At 43.9% G+C, this 22,595-nt stretch overlaps 2 protein-coding genes across 2 annotated transcripts in view; one reads left to right on the plus strand and one right to left on the minus strand.

Annotated features, from left to right (window-relative positions):
• Window positions 1-6,178: 6,178 nt before the first annotated feature.
• nxt2 (nuclear transport factor 2-like export factor 2) lies at window positions 6,179-19,982 on the minus strand. The gene is made up of 4 exons (XM_070882776.1): window positions 19,871-19,982; window positions 17,166-17,252; window positions 11,371-11,515; window positions 6,179-6,711 (listed from the first exon to the last, which is right to left on the minus strand). The coding sequence occupies exons 1-4, from the start codon at window positions 19,883-19,885 to the stop codon at window positions 6,533-6,535; spliced, it is 426 nt and encodes a 141-aa protein (XP_070738877.1). The 5' UTR covers window positions 19,886-19,982; the 3' UTR covers window positions 6,179-6,532.
• Window positions 19,778-22,595, plus strand: part of LOC139265620 (retinal guanylyl cyclase 2-like) — a 72,173-nt gene continuing 69,355 nt past the window's right edge. The window contains exons 1-2 of the mRNA XM_070882775.1: window positions 19,778-20,094; window positions 20,328-20,591. The gene's annotated coding sequence lies outside the window, so the exon portion shown is untranslated. The remainder of the gene's footprint in view (window positions 20,095-20,327; window positions 20,592-22,595) is intronic.

Below are 22,595 nucleotides of genomic sequence, written 5' to 3' on the forward strand. Positions count from 1 at the left end.
GCCAGTCAGAAGCTGGGCCTTCCAGCCACGAGCTGGTCCAATGCGTCCTCAGACGGCGTCTCCCCCCAACACAGCAGTGCTCTGGCAGCCTTGCTGCACGCATCTTGGGGCCACTATGAGTAGGAGCAGCAAGCAAGAGAGGGTGATAATGGGAAAGGGGGGCAAAAGGCCGTGGGAAAAAGTAGTGGGGCAGAATATGATGTCGCTGCATTATGTTGTTGATGCTGGATGCATCGTATGTTTTATGTCACAATAATATGAGGTTAAAGTATATGTTGTTGATAATGTTGTTGAATTATCACACTGCTGGATGCAGCTCATTTTATTTTATTTAAGTTTCACAATAAAGATTACAAAGTTTACAATGTTTAATTTGTTCAACTTAACCATCCCTGTGTAGTGTCTAATTTGCAGAAGAAGAGGGAGAATAATCAACATGGTGGATAGAGTCGCCAGGCAAAGCACAAATGTACTGTTCACTCTTCAAGCAAAGCATTCAATTATGAGCTGCCGACATGAGGCTTTTGCAACAGCTAAATCTCCACTATGCCTCCCCTGTGGTTGTGGTGGTGGTGGTGGCATGGATTCCTCACCAGACTCCTCCTCCTCGTCCCTTTTCTCCTGAGGTGGGTCCTGCAATCCCCATTGGCAATTCCTGTCCCCTCATGATGGCTAAGTTGTGTAGCATGCAGCAAACCACAATGAACTCAGAAACCTGCTGAGGAGAGTATTGCAGGCAGCCTCCAGGGTGGTCCAGGCATTGGAAGTGCTGCTTGAGCACTCCAATTGTCTGTTCGACGATGTTGCGTGTGACTGCATGGCTCTCATTATAGCGATGCTCGGCTTCTGTCTGAGGATTCCGGAGGGGGGTTGTGAGCCAGGTGGCGAGACCATAACCTTTGTCCCCCAGCATCCAGCTCTGGCCTGGTGATTGAGGTTTGAACAGGCGTGAGACACTGCTCTCACGCAAGATGAAAGCATCATGAATGCTCCCTGGATATTGGGCGTTGACTGCCATGATGCGCTGAGTATGGTCACAGACGATCTGTACGTTCATGGAATGGAATCCTTTTCGGTTTCGGAAAACCTCTGGATTCTGTAAAGGTGCTCGCAGGACGATGTACGTACAGTCACGGGCACCCTGAACCTTGGGGAAGCCAAAAAATCGTCCAAAACCTACAGCCCTCTCATTTTGGGTCTCCTTGGTCACTGAGAAGTTTATGAATTCTATTCTGCATGCGTACAGTGCAGTACAAATGCAGCAATGTATAGCGTGCTAGAGATGGAGCATATGTCCCCCGTAGATACCTGGAAAGAGCCGGAGGCATAGAAGGCAAGTGCCACAGTCACCTTCACCTTGATGGGCAGTGCAATCCTGTTGCCGCTGGTAGGTTGTAGGTCTGCCTGTATGAGCTGGCATATCTCTGTGACCACCTCCTTTCGGAAGAACAGCCTTCTAACGCACTGTGCCTCAGAGAGCTGGAGGTATGAACGATGTTCCCTGTAAACTTGTGGGGGGAAAGGTCTCCTCCACATACATCTGTGACCTCTTCGATTACGTTGCAAATGATCAACAATAAGCCTTCTTCCAACTTGAAGCCGTATGGCAATAGCAGCCAGGATTACTGGCGCCCACCCGAGCATGGCCCCCATCTTTTAAAATGTCCTTAAATGTCCTTTATAAAACAAACTACAAACTTCACAAGCAAAAGTAAGCAGTAATGCAGTGTTCTTCTCCCAATCCTGTTAATCACTCACCAGTGCGAATTTCTCCTTTGATTTCAACATGGCGCCATTAACGCCGAGTGCGCACTGGTTTTTCTGGGCGGGTTCCCGAGCGGACACTAAATCGGGCTTGAAAGTTCCGCCCGGGGCACTAGCGCAGCAATGCACACTGATTTACCTCAGCCCAGTGGTCAAAACAGCGCGAGGCAGTAAGTGTTAGCGTCGCCGCAAAATCATTGGTGAAAGTTCCGCCCCGGGCGCAAAATCTTGTGTGCCTTGTTTCACGCCCCCAAAAAAAATCATTTTTGTGCCCCGCTGAGGCGCTAAATGGGGCGCAAATCAGCCAAAAATATTATGTAGCAATACATAGGCTATATATAATATATAGGCTATATGCATAATAGTGGCTATATTATATAGTAATACATAGGCTCTTTATATAGTAATACAGTCTATCACCTAGGGGTTATGACTAATTAGTGAACAGGAAGTAGTATGACATTACACAATGCATGCAAAAATTTTAACATATTAACCAGATTATATGGTAACAGACACGAAAAATTGGCCACTAAAGAAAAATAAACAAATACGAAAAATATACCAGTGATGTGTAAATGGCATATTTACACATTACTAGTATATTTTCCATATATTTCTTTTCCTTTAATAGTCGATGGTTAGTGGAGGCTTGGAGAACCTGGTGTGTCCACTCCCTTGTGAATGATTTTTAAAGTAGCAATAAGCTTCAAGTCATTTATTTCAATGGAATTTGAAGTTAGGTTGGACTGAACTGTCTGGCGGCCTCACCAATCCTGTTCATGTCTTTCATTCTCTCAACTTCTTCGTACAGCCAATGCCTCCTAATATTGAAGTATAACCAGAAAATGCTGGAAATACTCAGCCAGTCAGGCAGCATCTGTGCAGAGAGAAACAAATGTTGGCCCAGAAGTTGCAGTCGGAGGCTTCGCGAGGCCGGATGCTTGCGAGCTGAAAAATTTCTACGAATCTACCTGATGGTACGGGAGGTTCAGAGACTTGTGGTCCTGGGCCTCTAGGCGAAGGCCTGTATAGAGGCCCACGTATTCCATGGACATAAGCGCTTTGCACACTTCCTGGGATCATGTGGGCCAGCCCAAACAATCCAAATAGGGGTATTCCCATTCATTCTTATGATGATTACACGGAATCACTGACTGAATGGGAATACTCCCCAAAACACACACAATTAAAATATATATATTTAAAACATCACAGTTAAAATTAATCAAAATGCAATTTAATTCATTATTTAAAACAATTAAATTCTTTGAAAAATAATTGTACATATGTTAAAGGGTTTAAAAATAACATTATCTTATTAAACAGGATATAGGTCCCTATTTTTGCCATGATTGTGCGCTGTTTTTTGGCGTCCAAACATTTTTTGGCTTCAAATCCTCAGTTTTCAATTTTCGACAACGTTTGTATGCCGGCGCAGACCATCTGCGGCAGTTTAAAATTTTTTCGTGCAGACATGAGTGAAAACGGGCTCAGGCAACGTTTTTCTACAGTTAGGCGATGTTGGCCGTCCACGTTTTTTTTCAGCGCACGCACACTGACAAGAAGCCCCGAAAAAAAAACCTTCTGTGAACTTAAGGAAATCGGCGCAGCGCACAAAAGGACATTGGGCCAGGCAAAACACAACAAAATAAAGTACAAATACATGGATCTTTTTGGACAGGGTACACTGAAAATAACTCGGAAAATAATTTCTGAGTTTTTGGAGCGAGACAATAAACGAATGTGTACGTTTTTCAGAGGGAGGGAACTGAAATAACTTTGCTGGGTTAGGTTTAAGGTTGTTCTTTTTCATCCAAATTGCGACTGTCCACCCCAACACAATCGTTGCTGGCCAGAGCTCCAGGCACAGGTCGGAGTACTGACGGGGCAGGGTTGCGGGCTCGGCCGGACACAAGCAGCAGAGCCCGGGAGAATCACTGTAATCAGCATCCGAAACGGGACGTTTTGTGCACAGGCATAGCAGCAAGCAAGAAATCACCATTTGTCACAGCTGTCCCAAGAGAATCACTGTACATAGAAACATAGAAAGTAGGTGCAGGAGTAGGCCATTCGGCCCTTCGAGCCTGCACCACCATTCAATATAATCATGGCTAACCATGTAACTTCAGTACCCCATTCCTGCTTTCTCTCCATACCCCTTGATCCTTTTAGCCGTAAGGACCACATCTAACTCCCTTTTGAATATATCTAATGAACTGGCCTCAACAACTTTCAGTGGTAGAGAATTCCACAGGTTCACATTTCTCTGAGTGAAGAAGTTTCTCCTCATCTCAGTCCTAAATGGCTTACTCCTTATCCTTAAACTGTGACCCCTGGTTCTGGACTTCACCAACGTCGGGAACATTCTTCCTGCATCTAACCTGTCCAATCCAGTCAGAATTTTATATCTGTCTATGAGATCCCCGCTCATTCTTCTAAATTCCAGTGAATATAAGCCTAGTCGATCCAGTCTTTCTTCATATGTCAGTCCTGCCAACCTGGGAATCAGTCTGGTGAACCTTCGTTGCACTCCCTCAATAGCAAGAATGTCCTTCCTCAGATTAGGAGACACAATACTCAAGGTGTGCTCTCACCAAGGCCCTGTACAACTGCAGTAAGATCGCCCTGCTCCTATACTCAAATCCCCTTGCTAAGAAGGCCAGCATGCCATTTGCCTTCTTTACTGCCTGCTGAACCTGAATGCCAACTTTCAATGACTGATGTACCATGACACCCAGGTCTCGTTGCACCTCCCCTTTTACTAATCTGTCACCATTCAGATAATAATCTGCCTTCCTGTTTTTGCAACCAAAGTGGATAACCTCACACTTATCCACATTATACTACATCTGCCATGCATTTGCCCATTCACCTAACCTGTCCAAGTCCCCCTGCAGCCTCCTAGCATCCTCCGCGCAGCTCGCACTGCCATCCAGCTTAGTGTCATCTGCAAACTTGGAGATATTACCTTCAATTCCTTCGTCTAAATCATTAATGTATCTTGTAAATAGCTAGGGTCCCAGCACTGAGCCTTGTGGTACCCCACTAGTCACTGCCTGCCATTCTGAAAAGGACCCGTTTATTCCCACTCTTTGCTTCCTGTCTGCCAACCAGTTCTCTATTCACGTCAATACATTACCCCCAATACCATGTGCCTTAATTTCGCACACTAATCTCTTGTGTGGGACCTTGTCAAAAGCCTTTTGAAAGTCCAAATACACCACATGCACTGGTTCTCCCTTATCCACTCTACTAGTTACATCCTCAAAATATTCTGGAAGATTTGTCAAGCATGATTTCCCTTTCATAAATCCCTGCTGACTTGGACTGATCCTGTCACTGCTTTCCAAATGCACAAATGCAAATATACAAACGAACAAGCGCATGTGCAGATCAGGGTGTGGTCCGATCTAGGGCGTCACCCAGTCTTGTGGAGCAAAACGAAGAAGAGAGGTGTCAGTGATTTAAGTATTTATCTGCATAATAACAATAATGGGTGTAATTTTTAGCATGACTGATTGAATAAGGGGTAAGTACTCAGCATAATATGAATCTCAGGTACTGTAATGAGTTAACATTCGCAGGCTCAAAAGAACTCTCCATTCTTCTGTGGTTGCTCGGCCGGAGTGATATAAGCCAAAAGGATAATGAGCATCATAACTGGAAAAAAAAGGAAACCCATCTGAAAATAATGCTATTAGGTAGTGTAATAATCTTAATATTTATTTTGTCTTTTGCGTTCATTGAGGTTTTTGTTTTTACATTGATGACTGTCAAGTCAGTTTACTTGTTCCTCATTGATTAGGGGGTCATCTCCTTTTATACATTTGATTATTTTCTACTTCATTATTCAATCATAAATCTTTTTCCCCAATTATTAAGTAATTGCCATATTTTACTAGAGCAAGTGTAGCCACTATTACTCACCCACCCCACTATATACGCTCAACTAAGATGGAGTCTCCTGAAGCCAGAGTGTTCAGTGTGGGCCTGAGCCATAAAGCAGGAAGGTCCTAGGTTTAATTTACAGTCTGTGTTGAGTTCGCTGCTCTCATCGGAGATGACACAATTACTACAATTGAACTCTGTACCCTAGCCCAAGGACAAAAATAAGCCATGGTTCGGCTCCTGCTTGCTATCCAGCTGGAAAGTGCACACGTAATTCAAGTGAGGCCAATATCAGGATCAGAAAGCCTACCAACACTCACTGTCTAAAAACAAACGTGAGGAATGTGCCTGCTGGGATAAGGTGCCAAGGATGACCAGCACCAATACAACCATGTGCGGAACAGGCTCAAGTTGCTGAATAGCCTACTCCTGATCCTATGTCCCAGTACAGATGGAGTGAAAATTGGAGTAGGGAAAAAAGCACTAGGCGAGAATCTAATGTATAAGCAACACAAAAACACAATCTAATTAAACTGTTTGTTTATTGAAGTCCGTTTCAAACAGCACGGTATGCAAAGCAAGTGAAAACTTTAATAAGACGAGTGTCAGATTTCAGATTAAAACCGCAGCCTCCAGGCAGAGTGTGCCTTTGCTAAGTACCATCTATAAAGCAAACACTGAATATCAGACGTGGTGGCTATATGCTTCTCTACAAGGGGATGATCCAAGTTTTCCTTTCCCCTCCTTCTGCCACTCTGGTCACAATGCTTCACGCAATTCCTGTATTGTTTATTCTTTCACCTTTTCCACTATTAACTTCCAGAATTAAATCCAAAACAGTGTCAATTCATTGTACACCTCTGATTAAAACCGGGAGTTAACTGGCCCAGTCCTGGAAGCGGAAGCAATCACTGGCGATTTTCCACACAGTATTTTGGGGGGTTACTTGTGCTGTGAGTAAGAAATTTTGATTGAAGTATCGCTGTTTATTTCCATCAAATTTCACTGATCCGCAGGCAATCACAAGCACGGTGGTCTGCCCTTGAGTAGCTTGCTCTAGTTGGAGAATAAAAAAAAGCTTCACTACAACATAGATAAATCCCAAAGTAAATCTAGTAACACATCCAATAACTTTTATGTAGAACAATCATAAAGTTGTTACTGAATGACCAGGCACACAATTTTGCAAAAAGGGATAAAATGCATTTTTCTTTAAAGCAATAGGTAGAATGCTGAAAGAACTTTACACAATAGAAATATTGACGTCAAAGTTGTTCTGCCTTCATTTTAATTCCTGGTATGAAATTCATTTTCCCTCGTTGTTCTTACTCCAGACTATACCTCCCTTGGACACCCAGTGTTTGATACTTGGCCTTTAATACATTGACAGCTTCGGCTACATTCGAAGAGCACGTTGCAAAATAAAGCAAAAAAAAAAAACAAGCTGCCATCCTATTATCTTACTGAATGGCAGGTTCAATGGGCCGTATGGCCTACTCCTGCTCCTAATTCTTAAGTTCTTATCCCACCCTGCCTTACAGAACATAGTGAAAAATTCATATGCAACAACTAAAAATATTCAGGTAAATGTGCAGGGAGGGAGAAGGGAAAAACAGTGGGTCCCTTTCATCTTTGCAGACAGTTTCAAATCGAGCACAGACCAAGAAAAAGCTTCTCCTTCATTTGTAAAAGAAAAAAAAATGAAGATGCCAGACATGACAACTATACAGACATGATAATATAAGATAATTCAGAAGAAACTTCTTTACCCAAAAGGAGTGGTGAAAATGTGGAACTCGCTACCACAGGGAGTGGTTGAAGCGAATAGTGTAGATGCATTTAAAGGGAGGCTGGACAAGCATATAACAACATAAGAACTAGCAGGAGTAGGCCATTTGGCCCCTCGAGCCTGCTCTGCCATTCAATAAAATCATGGCTGATCTGATTCTGGCCTCAATTCCACTTCCCTGCCCTCTCCACATAACCCTTGACTCCCTTATCGTTCAAAAAACTATCTATTTCCACCTTAAATACATTCAATGACCCAGCCTCTACAGCTCTCTGGGGCAGAGAATTCCAAAGATTCACGACCCTCAGAGAAGAAATTCCTCTTAATTTCAGTTTTAAACAGGCGACCCCTCATTCTGAAACTATGCTCCCTAGTTCTAGATTCCCCCATGAGGGGAAACATCCACTCTGCATCTACCTTGTCAAGCCCCCTCAGAATCTTATGCATTTCAATAAGATCACACCTCAGTTTTCTAAACTCCAAGTATAGGCCCAACCTGCTCAACTTTTCTTCATATGACAACCCCTTCATCTCAGGAATCAACCTCGTGAACCAACGCCCTGTACAGTTGTAGCAAGACTTCCCTACTTTTATACTCCATCCCCCTTGCAATAAAGGCCAACATTCCATTTGCCTTCTTAATTACTTGCTGTACCTGCATGCTAACTTTTTGTGTTTCATGTACAAGGACCCGCAGATCCCTCTGTACCGCAGCATTTTGTAATCTCTCTCCATTTAAATAATTAGCTTTTTTATTTTTCCTACCAAAGTGGATAACCTCACATTTTTCCGCATTATACTCCATCTGTCAAATTTTTGCCCATTCACTTAGCCTTTGTATAGCCTCACTATATCCCTTTATAGATTCTTTGCGTCCTCATAACTTGCTTTCCCACCTATCTTTGTATCAACAACAAATTTGGCTAAATTACAATCGGTCCCTCCATCCAAGTTATTAATATAGATTGTAAATAGTTGAAGCCCCAGCACTGATTCCACTAGTTACAGTTTGCCAACTTGAAAATTACCCATTTATCTCGACTCTGTTTTCTGTTAGCCAATCCTCTATCCACGCCGATATATTATCTCAACCCGTGAGCTCTTATCTTGTACAGTAACCTTTTTTGTGGCACCTTATCAAATGCCTTCTGGAAATCCAAATACACGACATCTACTGGTTCCCCTTTATCCACCCTGCTCGTTAAATCCTCAAAGAACTCCAGCAAATTTGTCAAACATGATTTCCCTTTCATAAAACCATGCTGACTCTGCTTGATTGAATTATGCTTTTCCAAATGTCCGTTACTGCTTCCTTAATAATGGACTCCAGCATTTTCCCAATGACAAATGTTAGGCTGACTGCTCTTATAGTTTCCCGCTTTCTGTCTCCCTCCTTTCTTAAATAGGGGCATTATATTTGCGGTTTTACAATTCGCTGGGACCTCTGCAGAATCCAGGGAATTTGGTAGATTACAACCAATGCATCCACTATCTTCGCAGCCACCTCTTTCAAGACCCTACGATGCAGGCCATCAGGTCCAGGGGACTTTTCCACCTTTTGTCCCATTAGTTTGCCTAGTACTTTTTTTTCTAGTGACAGTGATTGTTTTAAGCTCCCCTCCCCTCCCCCCTCTATAGCCCCTTGATTATCAATTATTGGGATGCTTTTAGTGTCTTCCACCGTTAAGACCGGTACAAAATATTTGTTCAAGGTCTCTGCCATTTCCCTGTTTCCCATTATGAATTCCCCAGTCTCATCCTTGAAGGGACCAACGTTTACTTTAGCTACTCTTTTCCTTTTTATATACCTGTAGAAGCTTTTGCCTTCTGTTTTTATATTTCTTGCTAGTTTACTCTCATAAGCTATCTTCTCGCTATCATTTTTTTGTCATACTTTGCTGGTTTCTAAAAATTTCCAAATCCTCTGGCTTTCCACCATTCTTCGCAATATTGTATGCCTTTGTTTTCAATTTGATACCATCCTTTACTTTCTTAGTTAGCCACGGATGGTTCATCCATCTCTTAAGAGTCTTTCTTTCTCACTGGAATATATCTTTGCTGAGAGTTATGAAATATCTCCTTAAATGTTTGCCACTACTTTTCAAAAGTCTTACCCTTTAATCTATTTCCCCAGTCCACTTTAACCAACTCTGCCTTTATAACTTTGTAATTGCCTTTACTTAAGTTCAGGAGACTAGTTTGAGACCTAGCTTTCTCACCCTCAAACTGAATTTAAAATTCTACCATGCTATGATCACTCTTCCCAAGAGGATCCTTCACTACAAGATCAGTAATTAATCCAGATTCGTTACAAATGACCAGATCTAAAATAGTCTGCTCCCTGGTTGGTTCCACAACATATTGTTCCAAGAAACCATCCTGAATACACTATGAACTCTTCCTCAAGGCTACCTTTGCCAATTTGATTTGTCCAGTCAATATGAAGATTAAAATCGTACATGATTATTGCCATACCTTTCTTACAAGCCTCCATTATTTATTGATTTATACTCTGTCCTACAGTGTGGCTACTGTTTGGGGGCCTGTAGGCCACTCCCACCAGTGACTTATTTCCCTTATTACTTCTTATCTCCATCCATCTTGATCTTCTGAGCCAATATCACTTCTCACTACTGCACTGATCCCATCCTTTATTAACAGAGCTAGCCACAACCGCCCCCCCCTCCTTTTTCTTTCTGCCTATCCTTCCGAATTGTCAAATACCCCTGAATATTCAATTCCCAGCCTTGGTCAGCTTGCAACCACGTCTCTGTAATGGCTATCAGATCATACCCATTCATTTCTATTTGTGCCGTCAACTCATCTGTTTTGTTACGAATGCTGCGTGCACTCAGATATAGAGCTTTTAATTTAGTCTTTTTGCCATTTTTCTCTTCTCCGACACCTCTTTCTGATGCACTCTTATGTGTATACGCTCTGTCCCTACCTGTCACACTCTGGTCATGATTACCCCTATCGCTACCCCCCACTTTTGCCTTCTCCTTTCTCTTTTTAAATTTTCGCTCACCGGATCCCTCACTCCCCCCCCACTATTTAGTTTAAAGCCCTATCTATGAGGGAGAAGGGAAAAGAGGGTTACGCTGATAGATTTAGATGAGGAAAGACAGGAGGAGGCTCGAGTGGAGCATAAACACTGGCATGGACTGGTTGGCCTGTTTCTGTGCCATGCATCCTATATATTGTTCCCTTGTGTACAAACATTATAAACTGCCTTGGACATTTTATCTAGATAACACTGCCCCTTCAACAAAGTGCATGTTTTAGACACCTGGGAAGCATGCTGAGGGAGAGCTAGTGGTCTGTACGCATCCCGCTATAGTGAAATATATACCCAACACTCATTTGTGCTTAACCATTGCTGCATTGCAAACAAATGAGCCCTCTGGTGAAACAGCCTATTGGTATTACAGACAAGGCGACTGAAAAACTAGCACACAAGTATCTGACATTAGAAGAGCTGAGTAAACGCCTGACCAGTTCATGACTATAGCCAGGCAAAGTATAATGTTTTCAATATTAACACTATCTCCTAAACGGATGATTGAATCCAGGAGGCGAATATGATAAATAGACAGAAACTAAGTTAAATAATAAAAATAAAAGAATATAGGATAAAGGGAAGTTATTTACGGCTTCCAAATACTATTTTATTTTCAAAACAAATCTAATTTTTATTGATTTTGTTTCCTGCAGGTGAAGGAGGAGAATGCTAAAGAAAAGTAATGATTACACAATTCATGGACAATCCACGCAACCATTTTTCTGCTGCCTTTGATATTTCAAATATCACAAATATAGTCCAAATTAGAAAAGTACTCAGACCTACTGTAAGATGAGTGACATAGATGCAGTTATTTAACATGTTATATTTGATACAATTCTTATCAGGTGTAACTGAAGCATACCATGAACTGGCTGGCAGTCCAGCATGTTTACTTGGAAATCACTAGAAGGCAACATTTCGAAAAATTCAGCGAGTGCTTGATGGCCCGATATTGCATTGCCGTTCCACACTAAGGTTGCTGTATCCAGATACAATTTGGTCAATACCTGCAAAAAAGAATAAAATGAAAGTTGAAAACAATGATCAAAATGGAAAAGCTGAAGACAAAGTCATAATGCAATGTTATTTTGTTAATCTTAGCAAATGGAATTTAATTCAGAGAAGTGTGAGGTGATGCACTTTGAGAGGGCTAATAAGAAAAGGGTATACACATTAAGTGTAGGCCACTTAATAGTGTAGATGAAAAAAGGGACAATGGAGTGTTGTCCACAGATCCCTGAAAGTAACAGGTCTAGTGGATAAGGTGGTTAAGAAGGCATACGGAATGTTTGCCTTTATTGGCCAAGGCATAGAATATAAGAGCAGGGAGGTTATGCTTAAATTGTATAATACTTTGGTTAGGCCACAGTTGGAGTACTGTGTGCAGTTCTGGTCGCCGTATTATAGGAAGGACGTGATTGCACTAGAGAGGGTGCAGAGGAGATTTACTAGGATGCTGCCTGGAATGCAGAATCTTAGTTATGAGGACAGATTGGATAGGCTGGCTTTGATCTCATTGGAACAGAGGAGGTTGACAGGAGACCTCATTGAGGTGCTCAAAATATTGAGGGGCCTGGACATAGTGGATAGTAAGGGCCTATTTCCATTGGTGGAGGGGCCTATTACGAGGGGATATAGTTTTAAGGTGGGTGGTGGAAGGTTTAGAGGGGATTTGGGAGGGGGGGGGGGGCTTCTTTATGCAGAGGGTTGTGAGGATCTGGAACTCGCTGCCTGAAAGAGTTTTTAAAGAGAAGGTTGGATGGGCACTTAAAGTGCCGTAACCTGAAGGGTTATGGACCTAGAGCTGGTAATTGGGATTAGACTGGATGACCTTTTGTTGGCCGACGCAGTATTAATGGTAAGTACTGCAGGGAATCGAATATGGCCAGGGTCATCGCCTGGATGGGTCGGAGAGGAATTTTCCCAGATTTTTTCTCCCTAAATTGGCCTGGGATTTTATCTGGTTTTTGCCTCTCCCAGGAGATCACGTGGCTCTGGTTGGGGTGGAGTGTAGAATGTTTCAGTATAAGGGACGTCGCAGTTGTGTGAGGCGGACTGGCTGGGCTGGGTGCTCTTTGCCTTTCCGTCATTGTTCATAGGTTTATATGTTCCAGTGCGCTAGTGCAGCCTTTGGCCGCCTGAGGAAAAGTGTGTTTGAAGACCAGGCCCTCAAAACTGTCACCAAGCTCATAGTGTTTAGGGCTTTAGTAATACCCGCCCTCGTGTATGGCTCAGAAACATGGACCATTTTTCAGCAGACACCTCAAGTTGCTGGAGAAAAACCACCAACGATGTCTCCGCAAGATCCTACAAATTCCCTGGGAGGACAGGCGCACCAATGTTAGTGTCCTTGACCAGGTCAACATCCCCAGCACTGACCACACTTGATCAGCTCTGCTGGGCAGGCCACACAGATCGCATGCCAGACACGAGACTCCTAAAGCAAGCGCTCTACTCGGAACTCCTTCACGGCAAACAAGCCAAAGGTGGGCAGAAGAAAAGTTACAAATACACCCTCAAAGCTTCTCTGATAAAGTGTAACATCTCCACTGACACCTGGGAGTACCTGGCCAAAGACCGCCCTAAGTAGAGGAAGTGCATCCGAGAGGACCCTGAGCTCCTCGAGTCTCGTCACCGAGAGCATGCAGAAATCAAGCGCAGGCAGCGGAAAGAGCATGCGGAAAACCTGGCCCACCCACACTTTCCCTCAACGACTATCTGCCCCACTTGTGACGGAGACTGTGGTTCTCGTATTGGACTGTACAGCCACCCAAGAATTTATGTTAACAGTGGAAGCAAGTCTTCCTCGATTGCGAGGTACTGCCGATAATGATGATATGTAACCTTCAGGGCTGCTGACTAAGGGTCGTGCTGCTCTTTGTCGGCTGGTGTGGACACGATGGGCCGAAATGGCCTTCTGCGCTGTAAATTTCTATGTTTCTATCTGCATTCGATAAGGTGCCACACAAAAGATTACTGCAGAAGATAAAGGTACGCGGAGTCGAGGAAATACATTAGCATGGATAGAGAATTGGCTGGCTAACAGAAAGCAGAGAGTCGGGATAAATGGGTCCTTTTCAGGTTGGAAATCGGTGGTTAGTGGTGTGCCACAGGGATCGGTGCTGGGACCACAACTGTTTACATAGATGACCTGGAAGAGGGGACAGAGTGTAGTGTAACAAAATTTGCAGATGACACAAAGATTAGTGGGAAAGCGGATTGTGTAGAGGACACAGAGAGGCTGCAAAGAGATTTAGATAGGTTTAACGAATGGGCTAAGGTTTGACAGATGGAATACAATGTCGGAAAGTGTGAGATCATCCACCTTGGAAAAAAACACAGTAAAAGGGAATATTATTTGAATGGGGAGAAATTACAACATGCTGCGGTGCAGAGGGGCCTGGGGGTCCTTGTGCATGAATCCCAAAAAGTTAGTTTGCAGGTGCAGCAGGTAATCAGGAAGGCGAATGGAATGTTGGCCTTCATTGCGAGAGGGATGGAGTACAAAAGCAGGGAGGTCCTTCTGCAACTGTATAGGGTATTGGTGAGGCTGCACCTGGAGTACTGCGTGCAGTTTTGGTCACCTTACTTAAGGAAGGATATACAGCTTTGGAGGGGGTACAGAGACGATTCACTAGGCTGATTCTGGAGATGAGGGGGTTAACTTATGATGATAGATTGAGTAGACTGGGTCTTTACTCGTTGGAGTTCAGAAGGATGAGGGGTGATCTTATAGAAACATTTAAAATAATGAAAGGAATAGACAAGATAGAGGAAGAGAGGTTGTTTCCACTGGTCGGGGAGACTAGAACTAGGGGGCACAGCCTCAAAATACGGGGGAGCCAATTTAAAACCGAGTTGAGAAGGAATTTCTTCTCCCAGAGGGTTGTGAATCTGTGGAATTCTCTGCCCAAGGAAGCAGTTGAGGCTAGCTCATTGAATGTATTCAAATCACAGATAGATAGACTTTTAACCAATAAGGGAATTAAGGGTTATGGGGAGCGGGCGGGTAAGTGAAGCCGAGTCCACGGCCAGATCAGCCATGATCTTGTTGAATGGCGGAGCAGGCTCGAGGGGCTAGATGGCCTACTCCTGTTCCTAATTCTTATGACCTTGCGTAATGTGTGAAATATCCAATCAGTATATTATAAGCAGTACTGCTGCTACAGGCCTGGGAATATTTCAGCAATCGTAGATTTTTATTCAAAATGCTTTTTTAATAATTGCTGTCTTTTTTTCCTCCCCTATTCTGTTTTCTCTGTTCAATATATTTTAACGTGTTTTTCCAGAGTTCATTGTTTAAACTTAAGAACATAAGAAATAGGAGCAGGAGTAGGCCATTTGGTCCCTCGAGCCTGTTCCGCCATTTAATAAGATCATGGCTGATCTGATCATGGACTCAGCTCCACTTCCCTTATCGCTCAAAAAATCTGTCCCATCTCTGTCTTAAATATATTCAATGACCCAGCCTCCACAGCTCTCTGGGGCAGAGAATTCCATGGATTTACAACCCTCAGAGAAGAAATTCCTCCTCATCTCAGTTTTAAATGGGCGGCCCCTTATTCTATGTCCCCTAGTTTTAGTTTGCCCTATGAGTGGAAATATCCTCTCTGCATCCATCTTGTCAAGCCTCCTCATTACCTTATATGTTTTCATAAGATCACCTCTCATTCTTCTGAACTCCAATGAATAAAGGCCCACCCTATTCAACCTATCTTCATGTCAACCCCCTCATCTCCGGAATTAACCTAGTGAACCTTCTCTGAACAGCCTCCAATGCAAGTATATCCTTCCTTAAATACGGAGAGCAAAACTGTACGCAGTACTCTAGGTGTGGCCTCGCCAATACCCTGTACAGTTGTAGCAGGACTTTTCTACTTTTATACACTCTTCCCCCTTGCAATAAAGGACAACATTCCATTTGCTTTTCTGATTACTTGCTGTACCTGCATATTAACTTTTTGTGTTTCATGCACAAGGACTGCAGCACTTCGCAATTTTTCTCCATTTAAATTATAATTTGCTTTTCTATTTTTTCTGCAAAATGGATAATCTCACATTTTCCCACATTATACTCCATCTGCCAAATGTTTGCCCACTCACTTAGCCTGTCTGTATCCCGTTGCAGATTTTTTGTGTTGTCACAATTTGCTTTCCCACCCATTTTGTATCATCAGCAAACTTGGCTACATTACACATGTCTGTTTTTCTGAATCTCCAATGCCCCGCTGCCCATTCTGCAGCTGGGACTCTCATCTTAAAAATAGACACTTAAATGGCTGATAACTGGCCAAGTGACCTTTTTTTTAATGTTCGGGACATTGTAATTTAATTTGGTCACTAAAATGCCAGGCCAAATCTCACTTTGGATGCAAAGCACCCTGAATGAGTTACCTCATTAATGGCCTTAAGGGAGCTGGAGTTGTCTGACCAACAACATCCAAATATTTGGCATAAATTTAAATTGCCATTTATTAGAACATAAGAATTAGGAACAGGAGTACACTACACTCTGTCCCCTCTTCCAGGTCATCTATGTATATTGTAAACAGTTGTGGCCCCAGCACCGATCCCTGTGGCACACCACTAACCACCGATTTCCAACCCGAAAAGGACCCATTTTTCCCGACTCTCTGCTTTCTGTTAGCCAGCCAATTCTCGATCCATTCTAATACATTTCCTCTGACTCTGCGTACCTTTATCTTCTGCAGTAACCTTTTGTGTGGCACCTTATCGAATGCCTTTTGGAAATCTAAATACACCACATCCATCGGTACACCTCTATCCACCCTGCTCGTTATATCCTCAAAGAATTCCAGTAAATTAGTTAAACATGATTTCCCCTTCATGAATCCATGCTGCGTCTGCTTGATTGCACTCTTCCTATCTAGATGTCCCGCTATTTCTTCCTTAATGATAGCTTCAAGCATTTTACCCACTACAGATGTTAAACTAACCGGCCTATAGTTACCTGCCTTTTGTCTGCCCCCTTTTTTAAATAGAGGCGTTACATTAGCTGCTCTCCAATCCGCTGGTACCTCCCCAGAGTCCAGAGAATTTTGGTAGATTATAACGAATGCATCTGCTATAACTTCCGCCATCTCTTTTAATACCCTGGGATGCATTTCATCAGGACCAGGGGACTTGTCTATCTCAAGTCCCATTAGCCTGTCCAGCACTACCCCCCTAGTGATAGTGATTGTCTCAAGGTCCTCCCTTTCCACATTCCTGTGATCTTAAAAACTGGTATCTCAGAACTCCTTGGAACGCCAGAAATTTAAGAAGGTAAGATAAGCCAGGAGAGACTGCTTACATGTTAAACAATCTCAAATAGCCTTCTATACATAATCATATTTATCACACCAATCCTGCAATCAGAATAAAGAGTCACATGCAAACCAGAAGCTTTTTTTGTCACATCTATCTACAAAACTATTAAAAAAGGGCGCAACATTTTGCTGGGAATGAACCTGCAGGTGCCTATTATATCTCTCTTTTTTTTTCCTCTTGGCCTTGCTTGGCCTCTTCTCCAATATCTCCTCCCCTTCCTGTAACCCAGTCAAGATAGCTTGAATTGCAGGATTATAGAGGAGGGGAAAAAGGAAAACAGGAAAACCACGCCCAGCTATGGAAATGCACATCCCGGAGAGTACTCACTCTCCTCCTCTTGTCCATGGTCTCGTAATAAATGTTGACAAATTCATCTGCTGCCCTGCATGCCTGGTCCGCATGAGTTTTGAAGTCCTGAAAATTAAAAAAACATTTTTGAGAGATATATAAAAAAATTAAATACCTGTATCTATAAAATGCAAATTCTGCTCTAAAACTACCTTCAATTCAATTCAAGAGCTTAATGGGGTTCCCCTTGTTCGAACTGCTCTGACGTCAACAGGCTGTTTAAGCAACCAATCAAAAGGAAGAATTCTCACAGACACACAGCGAACAAGGAAGTGAGTAGCCCTTAAAATAGTAAGATTGGGGCTCTCACAGGGGGCAAAAGACAAACCTGATCAAGGTGGACAACCTTAAAAATAATTTATTTGGAAAGGTTTCTTCATTTTGATAAAAATTAAAATTGACAAATTTCACACAGCACAAAATTAAAATTAGTTTTCCAGGCCCTTAATATCAGTTTAGCAGTCAATATGCTGTTAAAACCCCAGTTACACCTAATCCCGCTGGGTCTAACTTTTAATGGGGAATTTAACAACGTAATTACTGCTGAAGAGCCGAAGTTTTCATCAGTTTCAATGATTATGAGATTTCACAGATTTCTAGCTCTGTGGGGTGCGGGGGTGCGGGGCACAGCACAGCCTGTTTTGGTGTGGTCAATGACAGTCTGTGCCTTTGGAATTTCCTGAGGTTGCAGTCAGTTTCAAAGATGGATTGACGGCAAATGCTGCCAGTTCGCCATCATCCTGACCTCAAATTCCAGGCCATTATACTGCATTTCAGCTACAGTACTAGGCTGTGTTTAACGAATTAGCGTGCAAAGGTTTATTGACTCAACTCTCAAGGTCTATTCCATTACTATAGTAGTAAGGCACTCCAGTAAAGTACCGGAATTGCAATACACTACGTTGCAAAGTGGCATGAAACTTGTACTCGCGATTGTACAGGCACCAAGTTCCCAAATGCAGCCTCGCCATCAAGAAGTTCAGTAGAAGCCACGCACCAGCCTTTAAGTTGTAATGGGGGAAAGCTTACTTTCTTGCAGGGGAATTTAGACGACTGGGAGCAGGATGTCTGGTCAGTCATCCACCTGGCAAGGGAATGCTGTGTGGCATGGGCAGATATATGGAATCATACAGCACAGAAAGAGGTAATTAAAAATGTAATTGTTCCTGGGATGTGGGCATCGCTGGCAAGGCCAGCATTTATTTCCCATCCATAATTGCCCTTGAGAAGGTGCTGGTGAGCCGCCTTCTTGAACCGCTGCAGTCCTTGTGGTGAAGGTGCTCCCACAGTGCTGTTAGGGAGGGAGTTCCCGGATTTTGACCCAGTGACGATGAAGGGACGACAATATACTTTCAAGTCAGGACAGTGAGAGACTTGGAGGGGAACTTGCAGGTGCAAGTGTTCCCATGCGTCTGCTGCCCTTGTCCTTCTAGCTGGTAGAGGTCGAAGGTTTCTGCAGTGCATCTTGTAGATGGTACACACTACAGCCACGGTACGCCGGTGGTGGAGGGAGTGAATGTTTAAGGTGGTGGATGGGATGCCAATCAAGTGGGTTGCTTTGTCCTGGATGATGTCAAGCTTCTTGTGTGTTGTTGGAGCTGCACTCATCCAGGCAAGTGGAGTATTCCATCACACTCCAAATTGTGCCTTGTAGATGGTGGAAAGGCTTTGGGGAGTCAGGAGATGAGCTACTCGCCACAGAATACCCAGCCTCTGACCCGCTCTTGTCACCACAGTATTTATGCAGCTGGTCCAGTTAAGTTTCTGGTCAATGATGAGCCCTATCATCATCATAGGCAGTCCATCTGAATCGAGGAAGACTTGCTCCACTCTAAAAATGAGTCCTTAGGTGGCTGAACAGTCCAATACAAGAACCGCAGTCCCGGTCACAGGTGGGACAATTAGTCATTGAGGATAAGGGAGGGTAGGACAGGTTTTGGGCCGCACGCTCTTTCCGTTGCCTGCACTTGATTTCTGCATGCTCTCACCGATGAAACTCGAGGTGCTCAGTGCCCTCCTGGATGCACACTTGATCAGCTCTGCTAGACAGGCCACACTGTCCGCATGCCAATCACGAGACTCCCAAAGCAAGCGCTCTACTCGGAACTCCTTCACAGCAAACGAACCAAAGGTGGGCAGCGGAAACGCTACAAGGACACCCTCAAAGTCTCCCTGATAAAGTGCAACATCCCCACTGGTCCCTGGTCAAAGACCGCCCTAAGTGGAGGAAGTGCATACGGGAGGGTGCTGAGCACCTCGAGTCTCAACGCCGAGCGTGCAGAAATCAAGCGCAGACAGCGGAAAGAGCGTGCGGCAAACCAGTCCCACCCACCCCTTCCCTCAACGACTGTCTGTCCCACCTGTGACAGGGACTGTGGCTCTGGTATTGGACTGTTCAGTCACCAAAGAAGTCACTTTGGGAGTGGAAGCAAGTCTTCCTCGATTCCGGGGGACTGCCTATGATGATGGCTGGGGGTGTTGGCCTGACCAAGGACGCTAACCTTGGTGCGTCTGCCCTCCCAAGGGATTTGTAGCATCGTGCGGACACAGGGTGCTGGTGGTGGGGGATTTATTCAGCCTGTGCCGAGCGGTCCAATTAGTCCCCCATCCCTCCGGCCCTGACGATGGCGAGAAAGGGACAAATGAAGATCAGTAGTTATAGTCAGAGCCGGGCCATTACTCACCAGAGAGCCGGCCATGGAGCGCCAGCAGCCCAGGCCCCGAGCCCGCGGCCGGTCCCTCCGATTCAAGCCCCCGCTCCCACACCAACTCCGGGCAAACTGCCAGCCTTTCCGCTTCCGGTGTGCAGCGCCGCTGTATCATCATCCTCCTCGGTCCCGGGGAAACTCGGACCATCCACTCCAGTTCCGCGCTGCCCTGTTGCTGATGGGAAACGTTTCTTTGTTTGGTGAGGGCAGCAGACGTGGATCTTTTAAACATATATATTCTTGAATCAATGAGTGAAAGCCCGATGTATTTAACAAATCGCATTAAATATTTTAAGGTGTCTTATTATTTTTAAGAAACTGTTTAGACGTGGGGGTGAGTTGGATGTTGTGACTAATGGACAATGACATCTGCCAACATGGAGCATATTTCGTTCCAGTCACTGGTCTAAACCAACGTCCTTTCTCTCTACAGATGCTGACTTATGCGCGGTGTATTTCCAGCTTTTCTTCTTTACTCTGCTGCTTCAACCTGGGAGAGACCAAGTAGCCGGGGCTCGGCCGGAGCCTACCACAGGCCGCACTGCCGCCATGGCAATATACCAGTGGTTCACGAGCTGGCAGGGCCACTGATGCCAGCTTCGCTGACGCCTGCCTGTGTGGACCCTCCCTGACCACTGCACTGGATACAGCAAACATTCCAGAACTGCACCTCGTCAGGATTGTCCCCATCAACTCTGTAAAATCAGTTGCACGTTTTAAATATATACACACTGATCTCATTACTTTAGTTTTCTACTGTGCTTTGTATTAAACATTTTTCAACAACCTTGAGCTATGAACGTATAAAGCACTGCATAAATCCACAGTAAATTTGGCTGGACCTCATGCTTCTGGTACCTGGCTTGGTCAAATTGACGTCGTAAAATATTCCTCAGGTTGAATATCTGGGTACAGCAGTCAGTTACGTAGTTATGAGTAGTGACTTAAAAACAATTGTATGCGTACACTTGTTTTTATGTTCTGGCTTTATGTTCTCCACCCTTGCCTCAGCTCAACCGCTGCTGAAACCCTCATCTATGCCTTTATTACCTCTAGACTTGACTATTTCAATGCACTCCTGGCTGGCCTCCCACGTCTACTCTGCGTAAACTTGAGGTCGTCCAAAACTCAGCTGCCCATGTCCTAACTTGCACTAAGTCCTGTTCATCCATCACTCCTATGTTCACTGACCTACATTGGCTCTCGGTTAAGCAACACCTTGATTTAAAAAATCTCATCCTTGTTTTCAAATTCCTCCATGGCCTAGCCCCTCCCTATCTTTGTAATCTCCTCCAGCCCCACAATCCCCCGAGATATCTGCGCTCCTCTAATTCTGCCTTCTTGAGCATCCCTGATTATAATCACTTCACCATTGGTGGCAGTATCTTCATCCGTCTAGGTCCTAAGCTCTGGAATTCCCTGCCTAAACCTCTCTACCACTCCTCCTTTAAGACACTCCTTCAAACCTACCTCTTTGACCTAGCTTTTGTCATCTGCCCTAATTTCTCCTTATATGGGTTTGTCTTTTAATACTCCTGTGAAGCGCCTTGGGATGTTTTACTACATGAAAGGCGCTATATAAATGCAAATTGCTGTTGTTGTTGGCTGTTATGGAAACAATCCTGCAGTACATATGGGAAAGCTTCTGCAGTGCACAGCAATTGAGCCACTTCCTAGGGTGTTTCATTGGTATAAATGCTCCATTTAAAGCGTTATTTGTTACCTGCTTCCTTTTTCTGAAGCTTGCCCATTAATGTACGCTTGTTAGGCCAATTTAAATACAAATTGATCAAGTAAGCCAGATATTTACTGAGTTTTAAAAGAAATGTGCTCAGAGATTTTGAGGAATATAGAAAATACTGTGTTATGAAGAAATTTGATCAGAAGAGAATTCCACTGCAGAATTACCTCAAGATAAAACTCCAGTTTTCCTCAAGGAACAATATCGCCTGGAGCCAAAAACCTGTAGGATTGACATCCCAGTTTACATCAAGAGATGTCCCCGACCCCACGAACTTGGTCGGGTCAGCAACGGAGGTTCATGGCGCAAACTGACCTTTACCCTTATTTGATTCCTTAACTGGGCTCTTTTCTTAGAGATATTTTAATGACTAATCTTGGTTGTGAGGTACAGCATTTTTATATGTTTTATACAGTTTGCAGAACTAGAAGCATTCAAGCTCCCCGAGGTATTGTTTCCATTTGATGTGGTTTTACACACCATTTTCTAGCTTTTACAATTGACAGATGGATGATCTGCAATTTTGTCCAGCTATATATTAGGAAGGCCGAAGTCCAAATTCTGCTCCCTATTCTGCATCCTAAAATGCACCAAGTTTCACCTATCTATCACCCTTGTCCTCAATTACGTATGTTGGCTCCTGGTTCCCCAATATCTATAAATTAAAATTCTCATTTTTAAATCTCGTTCTTGGCGGCATCCATCTTATCTCTGTAACCTCCTCCAACCCTACAACTCCGCCACTCCTCCCTTTCCTAACTCTGTTAGTCTCTGGCCTCTTGTGTATCCCTCGCTCTTGCCACCACCACTGGCAGCTATGCCTTCAGCCGTCTAGACGCCACATTCTGGAATTTCATCCCTACACCCCTTTGCCTCTCTACATCCCTCACCTCCTTTCAGAGCCTCCTTAAAACCACCTCCTGTATGGCTCAGAGACATGGACCATGTACAGTAGACACC

This window comes from Pristiophorus japonicus, chromosome 6, assembly GCF_044704955.1.
Source record: "Pristiophorus japonicus isolate sPriJap1 chromosome 6, sPriJap1.hap1, whole genome shotgun sequence".
Lineage (NCBI taxonomy): Eukaryota > Metazoa > Chordata > Chondrichthyes > Pristiophoridae > Pristiophorus > Pristiophorus japonicus.